General features: G+C 32.7%; 1 protein-coding gene across 1 annotated transcript in view; it reads right to left on the bottom strand.

Annotated features, from left to right (window-relative positions):
* Window positions 1–20484, bottom strand: part of LOC123681136 (protein PF14_0175-like) — a 97732-nt gene that overhangs the window by 36635 nt on the left and 40613 nt on the right. The window contains exon 2 of the mRNA XM_045619355.1: window positions 17487–17537. Within this exon, the coding sequence (XP_045475311.1) occupies window positions 17487–17526 (40 nt within the window). The 5' untranslated portion in view covers window positions 17527–17537. The remainder of the gene's footprint in view (window positions 1–17486; window positions 17538–20484) is intronic.

The following is a 20484-nucleotide window of genomic DNA, read 5'->3' as shown; positions in this document are numbered from 1 at the left end:
CACACCCAATTTGAAAACTTTCATCAATGCAATCACAGTCATAAATATAATAAATAACTCCACAAATATTATTTCTTATATAAATTAGTACCTCAACCAAGCTATCAGATTTAGAGTATTCCATACTGAAGCACAAAATTGCATTCCTTAACGTATTTGTCCATATGACATAGCTACATGTCCAAAGAGGATATCAATCGAAATGAAACATTTCAAGTATTCGAATGCAGTTTGTACTATCTTGAATTATTGTAGAAGTAATTTTCCCACAGCATCATTCTATATTTACCCTTGAAGAATGCTTGTACAGAACCGAAAAAGGAATGGAGGTTTCAATTTGAAATATGGTGAGTGATACTTCAATTGATAGAAAATCGTGTAGCTGTCATCAATTTAGTTATTCAGTTCATCAGAAGATTATTGAAAAAGGTATATTGAAGATCTCTAACTGATGCCATATATGTAAGAACTTGATGAAAAATTGTTACGATATTTCAACATGAGCTTCAATAACATTATGAAATTATTATTCTTATTAATAAACAAGTTATGTATCGTAATTACGTAATATTCTTGGTGCAGACTTTTAAAGTTTTTTTTTGTATCTACTTCTACGTTATAACTTGTTGTTGTTGATTTTTTTATATGATCTTCGTTTATAGTGGCTGATCAATTTCAAGGTTTATTTTTTTATTTATTTTTCTATTTTACTTTTAACTCATCTTCCTGTTTTTTATTATGTTTATGTTGTCTTCAAAGTATGAAGGTTTGATTTCTATAGTTTTTTTTTGTAAATGAGTAGGTGAAAAGATATTTCTTTCGAAAGAAGTGCATGACAGTGCAGAATAATTGAAGGAAGTGACATGGATATAAACTTTTTTTGGTTGAATATGCATTTTTAATTTGTTGAGGTCATTGAATCAATTTGTGATAAATCATTAACATTTCTGTTAGTGCGAAGCAAATATAATGTCAATTCACTAACAATTAAAAGATTACAAAGTAATTGGACATTTCCTTACTGAATTACAATTAATTAACAATCAGGTGCGAATTACTTTCGAGCGAACGATACAAAGGTGGCAGATTTACATTTTCCTAATTCCGCTTATGAAACCATTCATTATGAAATATGAAATTTGTATCAGGCGATTGAGTTCATGTATTTTATGATAGGATCTTCCATCCAGTTGTTATTGAATTGCATTTGAAAATTTATGATTCTGTTTGTTCCGAATATCTTTTTATCACTCTACTTAAGTATTTTTTTATTATTTTCATTCTATGAGAACCTTTATGGAACGATGTTGGAAATATACAGGATGGTTCAGATTTTAGTTCAATAACTTTGGCGTCGGATAGAACAACTCTTTTGGTGAAAAAAGTTCATATAAACATATATCCTGACAAGCTTCGTTTTCGAGGGTGTTAAAGTTTGAAAAAAAAATCAGTTTTTAGTTATAACTCTAGTATTATTTTATTCATTGTTTGAATTTTTAGGAATTGAAGTCCAGATAATGTAATGTTCCGAAGTAGCTAAGTGTCTCCTGTAAAAATCATCCAGTGGCGCCTATACAGGGGTGCGATGATCCTTTTCCTATTGAAAATCTACACCCCTATCTAATCAATCAAATTATCGAATATTCATTAATCTTCGCTACAGATTGGGTTAATAAGTACCAAAAGTCAAAATGAATGTATTCATCGCAGTTTACTAACTGGATATTTTTAAATATTAGATATTCCTGATGATATACCAATGATCCACAAAAAAAAGTTTTATAGGAAAGAAGCTAGCACTCTTCCAGAAAATGTATCACTCTGAAGAGTTGCATTCAAAATTAGCATATCACATGATGAAAACGTTAAATTGGAATATCTATGCTAAATTTAAGTTGAATATCTTGTGAAGGAAAGATGATATGATAAAAAACTTGAAAAATAATTAAATTTTAACGTCCTGTATCTCGAGAGCAAAGCGTTTGCAGGCCCATGTTTATAGAACTCTTCAGTGCAAAGCTCTTAAAAAAACATAGAGTGGAATCTGAATCGACATATTGAAGGTAAAGTGACGCTACATTTGTTTTGTTTGAAAAATTGATATAAACGAGTTTCGTATATTGACAATATTCCTTGTCACAAATCGATGAAAACCATGGTCAAATTGAACGAATTGCGCTTTGAAGAAAATTGAGATTAGAGGAGCGTCGGAGTAAATATATGACTCTTCAAGAAATTGTAAAGTGAACTTAAAAAAAATGTTTCTACTGTAAAGTGCGGATATAATAATTTTTGAAAATAGAATAGAAATAGAAGTTGTATCTATATTATTTTTTGAGCAAATATACATATTCCAGAAGTATAGGAATCTGCGAAAATTTAAAGATATATTATGTTCGCCTTATTCTAGATCAAATTTCTTTACATCTAAATAATTTTTTTTTTCAGATTCCGAAACGAATGACCTTGTGTTATTAATGAAGACGTCACACAACGCCATTTTAGTTCTTCTGTCAGTGTTTGGAATCCAAACAATCAAATTGTCATTCAAATTAGTACGTTGTCGTCTAAGAAATTGGCTTATTTTGATAAATAAGATTATTTAAGGAACGATTTTACTATGAGTTGATAGACAGAATCACAAGATTAATGCCAGTAAGTTCGAACTTGAAGTTCAACTAATAAACACGGCTTTTTACAAAATCTGGGGAATGATACAGGATTCAAACTTACTGGTATTAACCTCGTTCCTTCTGTCTATCAATTAATACCGAAATCGTTCCTCAAATACTCTTATTTATGAAAATAAGCCAATTCTTTCAACGACACCGTAATAATTTGAATGACAATTTATTTGTTTGGATTCCTATTGCTGACAGGAGAACCAGAAATGGCGGTGTGTGACGTCACACTAATAGAGCGTATTCCACATGATTTTTCTTTGGTAATGATCAGATATTTCATGATGAAAGAAAAAATATTGAACCATTTGCAGTTTTTTTTTAAACTTCCATAAGAATTCTTCCAAATTACCCATAACCCATTTACGTATCTACGACCCCCTAATGACTATTAAGATAACGATCTCGATTCGATAATCAAACCAATCATTCTGAATAGGACTAAGTGATAGGCTTTTATATTACCGGCATTTGTGGTAGGTCTACAATCACCGCTTAGAGCTATTCCGTTATACATTCATACGATGTTGAAATTGGAACTAGGTACATAAATAATACAATTTAGCGAATAATGAAATAAATATATGTGGATTTTCGAGGTGATCGTCATATTTCACCGAACGGAGCGAAATATCTATTAGAGACTGAAACTGTGACAAAATGGGTGGAATAAAAGCATCAATATTAAATTTTTTATTCAAATAGGACTTTCGACGAGATTTCCGTGACTGAATTAGGTTATGTAACATATTCTATGGTTCAACATGCGTCATTGAAAACTGTGTGAATTTATGAATTTGCGGGATTAGAGTAAATATGACTTTCAATTTGATTAATGTTTCCGATTATCATTATTACGAAATTGTAGTTAGAAGAAATGACAAACGCTATAGTTTTTAGGATTATGCATTTATATGTGATTCGGTGTTCATTTGAAAAAAGTGAGATTATTTATTATTAAAATTTTTTATTTAACGACAATTGTTTCGTCACACCATGACTTCTTCAGGTGGATAAAAATTTTCAGTACACTAATATATTTTTGAGAGAAAAACGACCTTATCATCAATGTTCTACTTCAAGAAATGAAATTGTCCATAAGAGACTATTCGGAACGTATCGACAGTATGAACTGATGAATGCAGGCAGTATATAAAAACATATTAATATGAATTGAAAAATTTCTTCATTTCTTCAAATTGGGTAAACTGTTCATTTGTCCCTTGAAGCAATAAATCGAAAAACGAAATGATGAAAATTTTGATTTGTAAATATTTTAACACGATATTATTCCACAGGACAATAAAAAATTAGGGGTTTAACAAAAAACTTCTGGTTAACTTTGTATAGTGACTAATAAGCCAGCATTCAACAAAATATTGAATATGCAAGTGGAAATAATTAGGTGTACTAACAACTTCAATTCCGCCGTCTTGCAAAAGATGGCTGTAGCGGTAAGTGGTTGTCGAAATAAATAGATCAAGATCGTAGATGTCATACAAGCTTAGGTATTTGTAAACATAACGCCATCGAAATATTAATCGATTTGTGACTGCATTATAAAGTTATTCAGCTTACGAGCCAAATTCTCGTCATTTGCAGGTGGTTTTAATTTTCTGCTTTAATGTGAAGGAATCTGCGGCTGAGGCCCTTCGAATGCTCTCAAATACCTATGGTGAGGCATTTATTAGTGAAAGAACGTGGCAAGGGTGGTTTCAACGCTTCAAGAACGGTTATTTTGACGTCGAAGACCAGCATGACGGTAGAAAAGAGAAGGTTTTTCGAAGATACAGAATTGGAGTCATTACTCGATCAAGACTCGTTCAAACGCAACAAGAATTGGCAGGATCATCGAGATGGACACAGCAAGTCATTTCAAAATGCCTGAAAGCCAGGGAAATGATTCACAATCAAGGAAATTGGGTGTCGTACGAGTTAAAGCCGAGAGATGTTGAACGGCGTTTGTTTGCTTGTAAATAGCTGCTTGCAAGGCAAAGACGAAAGGGATTTCTGCATCGCATTGTGAATGGAGAAATGGGTTCATCACGATAATCCCAAGAGCCGAAAATCATGAGGATATCCCGGCAATGCTTCCACGTCGATGGCCAAACCGAATATTTCCGGTTCCAAGGTCATGCTCAGTATTTGATGGGACTAACTTGGCGTAGTGTATTACGAGTTATTAAAACCAACTGAAACAATCACAGGCGATCGGTATCAAACGCAATTAAGGAGTTTGGGCTGAGTATTGAAAGACTAACGGCCGCAATACAACGGGAGACATGATAAAGTGAATTTTGCGAAAGTTGAAACGTTGAAACGGGAAGTCTTACCCACCCGCTGTATTCTCCAGACGTTGCTCCCTCGGACTACTTATGAAGAAGTAAAAAATTGAATCGATTCATGGATCGCTTCAAAAGATGACCAGTATTTTCGAACGAGGGATTCGTACGCTGCCCGAAAGATGGACAGCGATCGACAATACTTTGAATCATAACCAGTTTTTCATAATTAAGCCTCGAATTTTGGAAAAAACGGCGGAAGTAAAGTAATACACCTATGTTATAATTTCATATGAGAATTCTGGAAATATCGCTCAAAACAAAAAAACTATGAGACTTCAAATTTCACCAAAGATCAACGTGTTGCGTTTTTTCCACCTGAGTGTATATACACATTTTTTAAAACATTATGAAGTATATCTGTTAAATGAATCTGAAAATATGAATAAAATTTCGATAAAAATTAACAAACCTCCTTCTATTTTTCTCAAACATGCGAGAATTGCACATCAGAAAAAAGACATACTGCACAAAAGCTATTATATTGAGTAAAGCACTGAAATGAAGTCAGAAGCTCTTGTGCGCTCGTTCATTCATGCGGCAATTGCACCCTTGAAGATCACGGAAATGGTGCATAAATGGCGAGCGCTCAAAAGTTTCTGACGTCATGTATTGTCATTATTTCCCAAAGTGTTTGTGTTACGAACACAACTGATTTTGAACAGCAGTCAAAATACAAGATCTATCACTATCATAAATTTCCAAATTTGGATACTGTCGATCCTTATGTCACTTAGATGCTCACATGTAATATAAAATAAAGTGGAATTGTATCATGCCTAGTAGCTTCTTCGACATGACAAGGTGAGCCAATAAAATCTTAATTAGGTATCACATCACCTCGATAACCCATAAATTCTATTGATATTTTTAGATTGACCGACCTTCACGAAAAGATATCGCCAATTCACTAGTCTATTATGTCGTGGATATATTGTCTTGAGAAATGAGTTGTAATTGAGCTAAAAACAACACTTCGTTCAATTGTCTCTGTCATGGACGGATTCAAGCCGATTGTTCGAAAGGGTTTTGCAAATTAGCACTGGAAACTTTTATGTTCACTAGCAGAATTTCAATATAGCCGAGATCTAGTTACAATTTCGACCTTGATTTATAGTTGACTTTATGTCGAAACGATAAGAATGACTTCGTTTTGCTTAGAAAAATTATGAAAATGAAAGATTGCAATCCCCATCCAAAGCTCTCTTCTTTCTTGCAGCTCAAAAGGATGTCTAATATTATGCAATAAAAATGCAACAAAAAGTAGAAAGACAAGAGTGACGGATCGTAACTTGTGTAAGAACAAAATCTGTAAATGTAAAACTTGAAATTCAGAGTGGGTTTATAATAGCTGTAATATAAAACAAAAAGAATGAATGAAATTATTGCTCAATAATCTGATGAAAATCAATCAACATAAATCCTAATTAGATCCATTCTGGCATTCAATTTTTTAATTTTGTTCTTTTGGTATCACTAACTTATTCAATATGAACCAATTATATTCAACTGGTTATCAAACACATTTTTGATTAATTTTTCTTGAACACTACGTAAATACGTCCACATTTCTTCATTGATTCTTAGCAACTTTTCATTTCACAGCCACATATTCCTCAGTACTTCTCATGAATAGTTTCACTGAATTTTTCTGTATTTATACAGAGTGTTCCTAAATTGGAAGTAAAATAAGAATAAGAGATTCCCCAGATCATTTTGATAAAGAAACTCTTCTAACATGGGCATGCAAACGCTCTGCTCTCGAAATACAAGGTGTTTCTTATAGTCCTACTTTTTTTTATGATAATATCATGATTATACATCAAATTTTAAAAAATCTTCTCTACAGATTGAGTAAAGACGTACCAAACTTTATTCATCACAGCTAACTGCATCTTCATAATAATTTTTATTTTCCTGAGGACTACTAGGGAATGGTGTAATTTTTTTTCTCGAAATCGGTAGCGACTTCGACAAAACTACAAAAAACCAAAAACTGTAATTCTTTACCAGAATTTCTCCTATTTTTTTCTTTTTTTGGTGGGCTACAGGTGATTACAGTAGCCCACCAAAAAAAAAAAGATCTCGCCCTGAAGATTTCCATTCAAAATTAAAAAATCACACGATGAAAACTTAAAATTGGAAGATCTATGCCAAATGAAAGTTGAATATCTTGTGAATGGAATGTGCTATTAGAAAAAAAACTATAGAAATTATATTTCGACAAGCTGCATTTGAAAACAAAGCGTCTCAGGCCATGTTTATAGGACTCTTGAAATGAACACAAGAATCTCTCATCTTTTGTACCTCCTACTTAGGAACACCCTGTAGTTTTTTCCACCACATTTGGATGACTCTTTTATTTTCAAGTTGGGCGTAGGGCGTATATTCAAAAATTTCCAGTTTTTCATCAATGATGAAAAAATTAGGGTTTCCCAATAGCAATGATACAATTTAAAATAGTTATAATAGCTACATTGTGTATTACTTTTTGACATTTCTTATATCATTTGATTTCTATAGGTTATACTATTTAATCATGAAAAGATGAATGCTTCAGCAACGTTCAGAACTTGATGATTTTTTTAATCGAAATCAGTGCTCATTTCTGAATATTTAGAGAAGAAGAATTCATTGATGACGTTATTCATTTGTAGACAAGTTTGAAAGTGGAACCAAGTGCGGCTCAGTACTTGGTACTTGTATCGTGTAAAGAAAATTTACTTTCAAAGGACCCCGCACGTTTAGTACGGGAAATGGCTTTCCGTGAATTTGGCTGAATTTTTGATATGTTGTAGTTCTTGATGAACTGATCAGAAAAGTCCTTAGCCACAAAGCTCAAAAATGGACAGTTTTCGAGATATGGAGCTTTGAAAATGGATTTTTTGCAATTTTTGGGGTTTTTGCTCATCAATCGGGGAGCTCTCATTTCTGGTTCTGATGGAATTTGGATGTTCGGCAGCCAGAACCCGACTGAGAAATGATCTACCTTGGTTATATTAGGCACCGCCATCGATAATTTTTTATACACTGCTCCACATTGGCTATGAAATGAGATACAAAATCCAAGATCTTCCATACATCTTTTCATGCCACACAGAATAATTCACATGACCGAGAAACGACATATTGTGAGATTTTTTTAAGACAGGCCATAATAACTGAATCCTCATATATCTGATGTCCAATAATATCAAATATGTTAGCCAAAATGTTCATAACCAGGCACCGCTAGCTGTAATGGGGGAAAATGGGAAAATCATAATCATATATCCTCAGGGATAACAATTGTGATCACTATTGATCTCATTTACATATGATATGTGATTTGTTTCTCACAAATCTCGATAATCTGACAATGGGGTGCCAAGACATTTTCCTCAGAATGTCTCGAAATTGATGATAGCATCTCACAGACAAACGAATCCGTGAAAATGTCTGCAGTTTTGATACAATACAGTACTATCTGGGTAGAATATAGAAGTCCAAGTGTTGGAAGCTAACTATGAATGGAACTTTCGATATTAACCCACGAATTCTTGAAAATAATTTTTTTTTTCTATGAACTTTTTGAACTTCACACATACGAATGAATATTATCTAATAATATGATCGTTGGCTAAATGAACGAGTAGATCAATCAAAAACAATATAATAATGAGAATAACATTCATAATAATAATAACAATAATGATAATTTTGCCCTCGATTCGATTCATAATATTCTGAATGATTTCTTGCGATTGCTAATATAATTTCAAATTGTTTTTTGTTTATTATCATTATTGTTATTATTATTATGAATGTCACTCTCATTATTATATTGTTTTTGATTGATCTACTCATTCATTTAGCCAACGATCATATTATTAGATAGTATTCATTCGTATGTGTGAAGTTCAAAAAGTTCATAGAAAAAAAAATTATTTTCAAGAATTCGTGGGTTAATATCGGATGTTCCATTCATAGTTAGCTTCCAACACTTGGACTTCTATATTCTACCCGTATAGTACTATATTGCATCAAAACTGCAGACATTTTCACGGATTCGTTTGTCTGTGAGATGCTATCATCAATTTCGAGACATTCCAAGGAAAATGTCTTGGCACCCCATTGTCAGATTATCGAGATTTGTGAGAAACAAATCACATATCATATGTAAATGAGATCAATAGTGATCACAATTGTTATCCCCGAGGAAATATGATTATGATTTTCCCATTTTCCCCCATTACAGCTCGCGATGCCTGGTTATGAACATTTCGGCTAACATATTTGATGTTATTGGACATCAGATATATGAGGATTCAGATATTATGGCCTGTCTTAAAAAAATCTCACAATATGTCGTTTCTCGGTCATGTGAATTATTCTGGCGTCATCTTGTGGCTTGAAAAGATGTATGGAAGATCTTGGATTTTATATCTCATTTCATAGCCAATGTGGAGCAGTGTATAAAAAATTATCGATGGCAGTGCCTAATATAACCAAGGTAGATCATTTCTCAGTCGGGTTCTGGCTGCCGAACATCCAAATTCCATCAGAACCAGAAATGAGAGCTCCCCGATTGATGAGCAAAAACCCCAAAAATTGCAAAAAATCCATTTTCAAAGCTCCATATCTCGAAAACTGTCCATTTTTGAGCTTTGTGGCTAAGGACTTTTCTGATCAGTTCATCAAGAACTACAACATATCAAAAATTCAGCCAAATTCACGGAAAGCCATTTTCCGTACTAAACGTGCGGGGTCTACAATATGTCAAATAGACAATCGATTAACTGAATCATGTTGTCCATGAATTCTTTTTAAAAATCTCTCAGTATTCACAAATGGGCACTCATTTGGATCAAACAATATGAAAATTTCAAAATGTATAATCATTTCAAATTATTAAGCCCTTTATTTGAAAGAACATAAATTGGTCAAACAAATCATCATTTCTGATAAAGCGTCGAAAGCGAAGCATATAGGTATATTACTGACTAAAAAAATGAGACAAATGTAATACGAAGGAAATTTGGACAAATCTGGAGGTGCTATTACTCGTTTACGTCATATCTATATCAGGAAAATCTAGCCCTCTAGTATCCAGAGAAAATTTCCAAAGGCCATTGGTCGCCCAAAATTCAAACACTTCAGGAAGACAGAGATATGCTTGAATGCTGAAATAGTTGGTTCATATAGAGGAATATCAGACAGAGAAATCAATACTTGTTGATAAAATATCTAAAATGAACATTATCGTTTTCTTATTATCAAGATCGATGCTCATAGAGACCTCAGACTAAGAACACTATTCTCAGTATGAAAAGCTGAACCCTATTCGACAATTCTATGATCTGAATGCCGAACAGTTTCACAAGATTTAAAATGCGTTAAAATTATTCATTTATGTCAATGTTTTTCCCATAAGCGATTCATGATGCGAATGTTAAATATTGAGAAATATTTTTCATTTATGCAATATAATCAAACGTGCATGATATAAAACTCTAAAGTTTCGTTAAAAATAGATAGCCCGATCACATAGAATTTTTCAACAGCATAATCTGCTGATCTTCAGGGCATCCAACGAGATGATCAATGGTTTAATCGGCTGTAATTATCCTCTTTCTCGTTACAAAACACCTGTGGTTTTCTGAAAACCACGATTCGAGCGTATAACATCCAAAGGTCGTGCTTTCAGAACACAAACCTTCAATTGTATTTTAATTTGTCGTTATATAAATTATAATCAAAAGTGCGATGTTCAGTGTGTGAATCGGGACAATCTTCAGTGAATTCATTCGAGAAAGTCATCAATCATGTAAATATCATGCTGGATGTCAAGATGCAGCCAGTTATGTCAATATTGGTATTTAATGGAATTAACCGCTGGCTAATTCTTCTAATGAAACAAAATTATTGGATAATTTGACTTATTAATAATTTTATGTTGAGTACTTTCAGAAATTGAAATACCATAACGATAAATATTTTCATTTCAACTGAAGCAGCAAATCATTCATAATGGTTTGAAGTTCACTCATATTTCGAATGTCTTTTAACCAATTCAAAAAGACCTAACGATGAATATTGTGTCGTATGGAATTTTTTTTATTTTCAACTTGAGCCTCAACAAATCTAGCTATAACGATCCATGAAGTACGGAGACTGTCAGCTCCTCAGCAACGCCTTTGTGTGATTTTTTCAATTCTCATTACATCAATTACTCCTAGGTTGAGTGATCCAATTGATATCTTCTATGTGTTGATTATGGTTATTAGTGAGATAGCTGAGGACGCAGCACTCAAGTCCCTGAGAAAGTGTAAGAATGATAGCGGGTCCTGGTGGAATTTCTCCTACAGGACTGCGCTATAATTTTAGCCAAACCTTTAACCATGATTCCAAATCTTTGATTTCCCGCTATATGAAAGGGGGAAGAAGATTGTCCCTGTTTTCATGAATGTCAATCGAAGTAACGTTGAACGTCATAGAATATAGACCTATTGTTATCCTGAATAATTTTAGTAACAGTTATGAAAGAGTGGTATATGATATTATTTACGTATATGTACCGGGTTTTTCAAATTATGGTGAAAAACCCGGTACAATGTCAGATTTCAGATAGTCACCAATCAGCATGGTTTCATTAAAGATCGATCCATCCCTACCAACTTAACTTATATAACTCAGTAGTTCATTACTGTACTTGATGAATGTTCCCAAGTTGATGTTACTTAAATAGATTTTTCCAAAGCGTTTGATCGACTGGACTGGACCTGGTGTTCTTAGGAAGCTGCATTCTTTTGGGTCGACTGTCGGTTTTGTACATTTTTTGAAGTATTTTCTTATGAAAAGAAGACTATTTCATCGTACCATTTGGTGTTCCATATGGATCTATCATTTTCATAAATGATATTTGTTTGAATTCGTTAAGTTTTATATGGATGATTGTTTCGTCGAAAAAGGAGTGTCGAGGATTGCCTCTGCATAGAGTATATCATGTCGATTCAAATTATCGAAGATTATGTTTATTTCAAACCCCTCGATAAAAACGGCTGTTCTAGGTTCGTATCGTCTTTATTGAAGTTTGGTGTGAGCTTTTTTCTCATTGGGTTTTTTTTCATGTCCTGCTCCATTTCAATCACAAATCGTATTTTTCATGAAAAACATAATACATTCTTAAAAACCCAAGAAATCTGCTAGCTCTATATGCAGATGATACGGGAATAGCGGTAAGACATCGATGAGCAGGAGTCATTCACTGAAGACTGCAAGAAGCACTAGAATATATAGACGATTCATTAAATGGAAATTCAAATACATGAAAAAAGGAGCCAGGCTATTCTTCAACAGAAGAGGATACTAAAGATAAAAATCAACTTTTAAGATTATAAAGAAAAGAGATGAATGATAGAATGCAGTCACAATGTAGATTTAATACAAGATAAAGGACTTGAATGATAAAAACTATTTGAAATACGCAGTCCATGAAACAAACTCAACAATAAGCAAACTTTACCCACAGATATCATGAATGAGATGCAACAAATAGAGTTAGAAGGTTAATAGGCAAATAGATGGCCGGAAGCTAGGAACAGAAGGTTAGGTTTAGTAGATATCTACAGTTCCATACTGTTCAACCTTTCGTGAGGGTACTTTACCCATGAAGATTCCAATTGCTCAATCATAAAGAACAAACAAATAAAGCAACCACCCTGCGCTATCGATTTGTGAAGTTGCATAAGGCAGTAACCAAATTGATAACACCTCACCAAAGACAATTCAACAATATCATGTTCAGAATCATTCAAACTCTGAAACTCGAATTGAACGTTCTTAATGTAATGTGATAAACATCACAAAACTATTCTCAAAATGTGCTGCTACATTATTTTTGTGAAATGAAAAATGAAGAGTTGAACTAATTGGTCTCACTATTCCATGATAAAATCATTAGAGACCTTTCCTCTCACGCTGCTTTTTAGCCAGATAATTTTGACTTAGGCAGAAATTATTTTTATTTTTATTTCTTGAATTCTTCAAAATTGAGATATATTATAGTCTGGATTCATCTCTTACTAAAAATTTCGAAGCATTTTCGGAAAAAACATCTGAAACTCCAAGTTTCCATTAACCACATCTAATTCATCATAATTACATTTCAATTTTTTTTTGGAATTTTCCAAATATGAATTAGAAAAAAAATTCAACTAATTTCAAACGACCAATTAATTTTTTTCTTCATTATTTCATTGCGAAACGCACAAAACCCAAGAATAACGTTCCACCTTGGCCTCCAAAGTCACACCAAATTAATGTCCTTGTGAATATAATAGAATTAATTTTTCATAACTAATCCATCCATTGTTGTCGCTAATTAAAATTTACAGTAGAAACCAGATAGGCGTGGCATGTGGGTGAAGTTCAGAACGCCTTCTGGCAAACAAACATGACTGGATTGACCCCTATTTCTGCCCATATTTCCAATACTGATAATATATCATAATGAACACTTATGGAACTGTCTCTAGGTCACAATTTCGATGTCCGCGTTAGTGGCAGTCACGATTTCGGTAACCATACGCATTACGGAAAGCGGTGGCTATCAATTATTGATCATTTGAAAATTGTGGGTGGAGTAAAATTAATAGAAATGATTTCAATCAGTGCACGACCTTTTCGATTTCCGAAACTTCGAGTGTACTTATGTGTGGAGAATGAATCGTTCTGAAGGATTTTGAAAGATCTAGTTTACTTTCGTTCATATGGGAGATTGATCACTTATAATCAGATCAGGGTTTTTGAAAGTTCGCTCACCGAACAGATCGCTCCATCATTTCGTCAGAATGCCTGTAATTTTCGTATTTTGAGCCTGATAAGCCGATAAAGTTCCGTGCAAGTCAAATTTCCACTACCCAAGTAAGAGCAGGAGTGCATCAAGGTTCAGTTCAAGGACCTCTACTCTACAACATCTGTACATACGACATTCCCAAAAACGCAATAAATCTGCTAACCCTATAAGCAGATGATACCTACATGAATAGTAGTCTGACATCAACATTATTTATAGAAAATTGCAAAAAGCACTAGGAGATATAGACGGTTCATTAAATGAAAAATTCAAAAAAATAACAGAAAGAGCCAAGCTATTTAGAAGAGGCTACTAGAAATAAACTCAAACCTAATGATAAATGGAGGAGAGATGAAATTGTAGAATGAAGTCAAATATTAAAGAGTAAAACCAGATGAAGGAGTAAAATGGAAAGATCAATTAAAATACGCAGAGAATGAACTTAGCAATGAGCAGACTTTACCCACTCAAAGGGCCGAATGATTCAAAATACGAAACTGAGAAAGGCTAAGTCAATTGCAAGACCTCAATCAACGTATTGACAATGGATTGGCAGCATAGGGCTATGCAGCCAAAAGCAATATCAAGAAGAAACAAGTGATAAAAAATAAACTGTAAAGAACGACCTTTTCGATTTTCAAAACTTCGAGCAGTACCAATGTCTGAAGCAGTGAGTCGTTCTGAAGTATTTTGAAAGATCTATTTTACTTTCGTTCATATGAGAGATTTATCAGATTAGGGTTTTTGAGAGTTTTATCATTTCGTCACAATGGCTGTAATTTTCGTATTTTGAACCGGAAATGGTCTCAAACAATAAAGATCGACATAATGATGACGAACTTGTGGTAGAAGCCAAATATGTTCTTCAATGTGTAGGTATATAATTTATATGACTTGGGCATTCATTATTTCTATTCTTCCCCACTCTCCTAGGCTGCGAGACCTTTTAAAATCTTAGAGCATTTCAGATACAGCTCTGTTAATTTTTACCCAACAGTAAATATTGAGGATGGGTTTTCTCCAGGACACGATCTAAGAGAATAAAAACACAAGCCAAAAAAAATAATTTAGAGTTGATTTTAACTATATTTGGGACGCTTAATCTGTACATGCAATCCGTTTTTCTCTATCAGCTCTACATTTTTAGATACTTCAACTTATCTACCAATGTCGATTTCATTCAGTATATTCATTTATGAGACTTCTAAAATTATTATGTATTCATTAAAGTAGGTACAATGGTTTTATTGTCAGTCTGTATTCGAGTAAATATGGTTCAATACCACTAGCTCACTCAAAACGAAACTCAAAGAAGAATATAATACCATAGCTTTAGTCTTGCTGATGATAAAATATCACGAACATCAATGGATGATTTGTGTGAATTTAAAAATGGTAAACTTTCTTCTTGGGCAGCATGGCAGCAAAGTGGTCACACGAAATATCTGTGTTTCTTGTGAATAGTAGGGAAAAAACACACCACTGGGTTAGAAAAGATTGGCCTCAGAGATTGAACATGGACGGTGGGGCAAAAATTGTCCTTAACGACGCTTTGGGTGGAAGAGAAAAAATCATACTTCCTCCGATACATATAAAGTTGGGCTTAATGAAGCAATTTGTGAAGGATCTTGATAAGGATGGGTCATGTTTTGCATATATAGGAGTAAAAATGCATCAGTTGAGAACAGAAAAACTCAAAGCAAAGGATATTTTTGACGGCCTACAAATGAAACAATTAATTTAGGATCCTGCCTTCATAAATTCAATGAATCAAGTTGAACGAAAAGCTTGGACATCATTTGTTGTAGTTGTAGTTCCTAGGCGAAAATAAAGCTCAAAATTATGTTGAAATGGTTAACAAGATGCTCAATAATTTCAAATCCTTAGGGTGCAATATCATTATTAGAACACACTATTTACACAGTCAGACCGTTTTCCAGAAAATTTAGGAGACATGAGTAAGGAAGGAACAAGGTGAAATATTTCACCAAGATATTAAAGTTATGGAGGACCGCTACCAAGGAAGATGGGACATGCACATGTTTTTGTTTTCTACACTTACGGATTTGCGTTGAAATAATGTAATTTATATTTCTCTTAAATTGTATATCTTAAAACTTTGAGCTACTAGGTAAAAATAAATAAGTTATTTGAATTCAGGACATCGAATTGATATAGAATCAGCTCAAAAAACCTCGACACTAAAACAGCTGTTTCCCTGTGTAATAACATTGTATTATTATCTGTATTTGAAGGCAAGTTCCGGATTTTGTCCACATATTCATGTTGGTTTTCCACCTGACGTTTCACCTATAACTGCGATGGGCATCTTCAGAAATTTCTCGGCTGTAGGTATTGAACAATTATTGAGTATTCTATGTATTAAAACAGACAGCTATTCATACAAAAAATTGAGAAAATATGGAGATGGGCTGACAAAAATATACCTATATTTAAGAAATAACGAATAACTAAAAATCTATGTAAAGGAAGATGCAGGAATTTATTAAATGAGGAAGAGGAATGACAAAAAACAAACATACAGAATTGAAATCATTCTATTGCAGTTCATTTGATTCACAGATTTTCAAAGATAAACCATCTCATTCGCATTTATGAGGAGAATCCAGTGATGTAACGTATTTTAGAAGGTGATAGCTTTGATCTAGCTCGAATAGACAAGAAACGGAAAAATACTGACTCATCCCAAGAATGGCAAAGCACCACTCACTTTCATTCTATTGATTTATTCAATTCAATACAGTATAACGCATTGCATTTTCCTGATCTAACTGTATCAATTACAGCACACGTTGATATAAATTTGACAGATACGATTCAGAAAAATCGATCACTTTCATATCCGGCCGGTGAATGCTTGAGAGAAATTCATTGCGCAAACTTTTTTTTTTATTATAATTGTATTTTTCACACGAATGAGTATTCCGTGATTCTCCATTAGTTCTAGATATAATTTTATGGTCAACGTCAGTTTTGGAGCCTCGAATTAAATACCAAACAATCACTCATTAAAAGTTAAACCGAGCGTAAATAATGTAATGAGGAAGGTTACCAAATTTTATTCTTGAAGAAAGTTCAGGTTACGCAAAATATTATTGGATTAGATGGTGTTTTAAAGATGTTCATCAATTAGCTCACTTATTATAATACAAAGGAAATGTGAACTTTTGGCCTTTCACTCATTTTGTTACAAACTCTTAATTCATGTTTCTGTTTGTTCCTTCTGAAAGCATATAAGAAGTTTTTTCAGAAGAAATTGTTCACTTTTTCTTACAATCAATATTTGACAATTTGTATTTGGAATGATAAGTAATTGTTCTTACTCATTGCCGAGTAGATTCAATGTATCTAGGAAAAGACATTCAATCTCTTAGACTGAGTTTACTTCCTTTAATAACATTTTTTCCGCAAAAAATGCAACAAAATGTTTTCTTTTTCCAATGGATTTTGTCCTTGAATGAGGACAAAATTAAATGATAGAAATTCATTATAGATGAAATAAATTTCAACATTTTGGCAACATTCTCAATATGTATTTAGCTTATTTTCTATGAACATGGAATCTTAAGAGTACTTAGTGTTTTGGTTTATAGTTTTGGTACTTACTTTGTTTGATATATTTGTTCATCCTACATAGAGAGGGCATATCTCAGGACGCTGAAAAAAAAATAGAAATTAATTATGCAAAATGTATCAGCAGTAATGAAACAAAAAGTCAGGTGCTTCGTTCTTTGTTCCGCCAATTGCACCCTTATAGAAACCACATAGCAACCCTAATCGGATTTCTAATCACAGAAATATTGGGAATTTTCTCTCCAATATTCCTTTTGAATTTTCTGTTATCGAATGTGTGGTCAGATCGAAATTTTGGACGCAGGTTAAAATCATCATTTCAATTATAAACACACAGTATTTGAATGGTTTTGTGGTCACGGAAATAATGGATATTTCTTTCGGTGTTTTTCTTGAATTTTATATGATTTTGGTAATGTGATCATGAAAATCTGCACAATTCTTTGAATTGTCATTCTACATCCGCATGCAAATTTTTATTTCGATCGAATGTGAAGTTTTGAAATAAAAAAATGAGATTTTGATTCCCTATATATTTTACCGAATCCATTCAATTTTTCTGTGAATAATAGCCAGTAGTAGATACATTAGTTATCTTTTAAGTGAAAGAGACTTTCCCGGACGTCAATGAGAAAAACTTGGATTTCCAGAATGTGCTCTTACCACGAGATAGACATATAATATTTTTTAAATCGGAATCGATATTATTATAATTCAGAATTTTTCTGAAATAAATAACGATTTTTATAATGATTGCCTATGAAATACTTAAAAATCGATTCATTTATCGTTGTGACAAAAGTCAGATAAACTTCACTTATTTCGTTGTTATATATCTACTTGTCTTCCTAAAATATTTTAAATGGATAGTGATGATATTAAGATGTGCGGGACACAATCAGACTTGGTGAAAACTGCTGAAAATATCATCTTGAATTTGTTGCTGGTTAAATACAAGGAAAAATGTACGCTCACAAAATTTTCATAGGTCATTGCCAAAAAAAAACGACCTCCCGATCTGAAAATGTAATGATTGCATGCTTCTCCCATTTATCAACAGAGATGAATGCATCTATAATAATTTAAAAATTAAAAAAAGGCTACATTCAGTAAATACAAAAAAAAACCTATATATTAATTCCAAATTACTGCATGCTGAATTCAGTACAAAAAAATTTATTGATATTTAAGAATATTCTAAATTTACATGGTACTTAGAAACGCCAGAATTTTGAATTTAAACTGAAAATAATAAAAAAATCTTTTGTCTCCTTTTTTTAATTTATTCACCTAATTAATGTACGCCTAGGGGCCGGAACTAAAACAATCCAGAAAAATTTATTGGATAACGACGGATCTGAATACTAGATTAAAGTGATCTGAATATGCTCCTAAAAAAATAAGTCTTCTTGAAAGATTTCAGGAAAAGCAATTGTTATTGGTGAACTGATCAAATATTATTTTTCATTCCCACTCTAGAGTAAATTCAGATCTATTCATATGCTTATGTAATTATTGAAATTGCTATTAATCATTACTTATCTCCGCCTATTCTCTGCATGAATTACATAATAATAAACCTGAATACTAGAAACTGTAACATTGAAATGAAAAAGATATTAAATTTCATGTTCAGTATTCACTTACTATTATTCTGAAGCTGACCTGCTTCAGATGTGCAGGAAGAGAAATACTCAAATCAAAGATGAGAATCTAAGTTTTAATTGGGTATATTCTCCTGAGTGCCCATTATGAAGTTGCGCCATTCCCAACAAAAATACAAAAGAATTGATGCTGACGGACGAAAAATTTTACTTCATTGAATTCAGTAAGAAAGTGTATTATTTGTAAGAGAACCAACTCATAAGGAAGTAAACGTTACTGTTATTAATTAAATGGGTTCTTTTAATAGTTTCCCTAATCGAAGATAGTAAACGTTACAATCCAATATTAATAACATAATATGAAAATTTCATTGTAATAAATAAAATATTCTGTTCTGGAATATAATCATTGAATTTTGAAATTTCCAGGGTCAGACTAGGGGTTCCGTAAATATAGCCGTTCGAAATTTTGTTTTCCTGAAAATTTCAAAAATATAGATTCGATCGAACTGAAATGTTGCATTTAGATATGAAATAATATTTTGAAGATTTTATAATGATCGCTTTACCAAAACTGAAGGAAATTCAAGAAGAAAATCGAAAAAAAAATCAAAATAAAAAAAATTTGAAACAATCACATAATTCGATTTCTACTGAATGTTGATCATATCGATTGTAGCAAATTGTTGAAATGGAATATCACACCTAGTAGAAAATTACAAACTTTCTCCATGTATGACTAATAATAACTCCAACAAAATGTCAATATCGCGACAATCATACTGGATATTATTCAGAGTAATCTCCAGGATTTCCTAGATGATCCAAGGATGAAAAGTCAGCTAATAAAACCCACATCACAGTATGTGATTCATCCAACAGACCAACTGTAGGATTAAATATCTCCCAAAGGTAAAATCCATTCACAAACAACTGTAGATAAATAATTCATAGGCAAAACGTAATGACAATATTCTTTCTTGCACTTTTATGGGACGCAGTTTCGAAATCTGTAATTTTACATTCATTAGAGTTTAACTACGACAAAAAATTGTCATTTTGTGTTCTCCGTATATTCAATACTGAAGGCGCAGAACCAATGTAAGAGTGTGGGTGATTTTGTAAGAGTTCCCTGTATGTCAAACTAATGAATGTTGACTGATATGGATTTTCCATTTCACTTGTTGCTTTTTGTTTCGATGCCCAAAGAAGTAAATCTCAATATAGCAAACATAGGACTCAATAATGATATAAATTTCTGGGATGACTAATTTGGGTAGATCATGAAAATCCTATATTTTCGAATAATATGTAATAATTAAGAAATTTTATCGAGAGTAGCAACAAAAATATAGAGAAGCTTTGATCGAACTTCACATTTACAATGTTTATATTTTTCGAAGTTTGAGCTGGGAATGATCTCAAAT

This window comes from Harmonia axyridis, chromosome 5 (assembly GCF_914767665.1).
Source record: "Harmonia axyridis chromosome 5, icHarAxyr1.1, whole genome shotgun sequence".
Classification (NCBI taxonomy): domain Eukaryota; kingdom Metazoa; phylum Arthropoda; class Insecta; order Coleoptera; family Coccinellidae; genus Harmonia; species Harmonia axyridis.
This window is presented reverse-complemented; position numbering and strand designations above follow the sequence as displayed.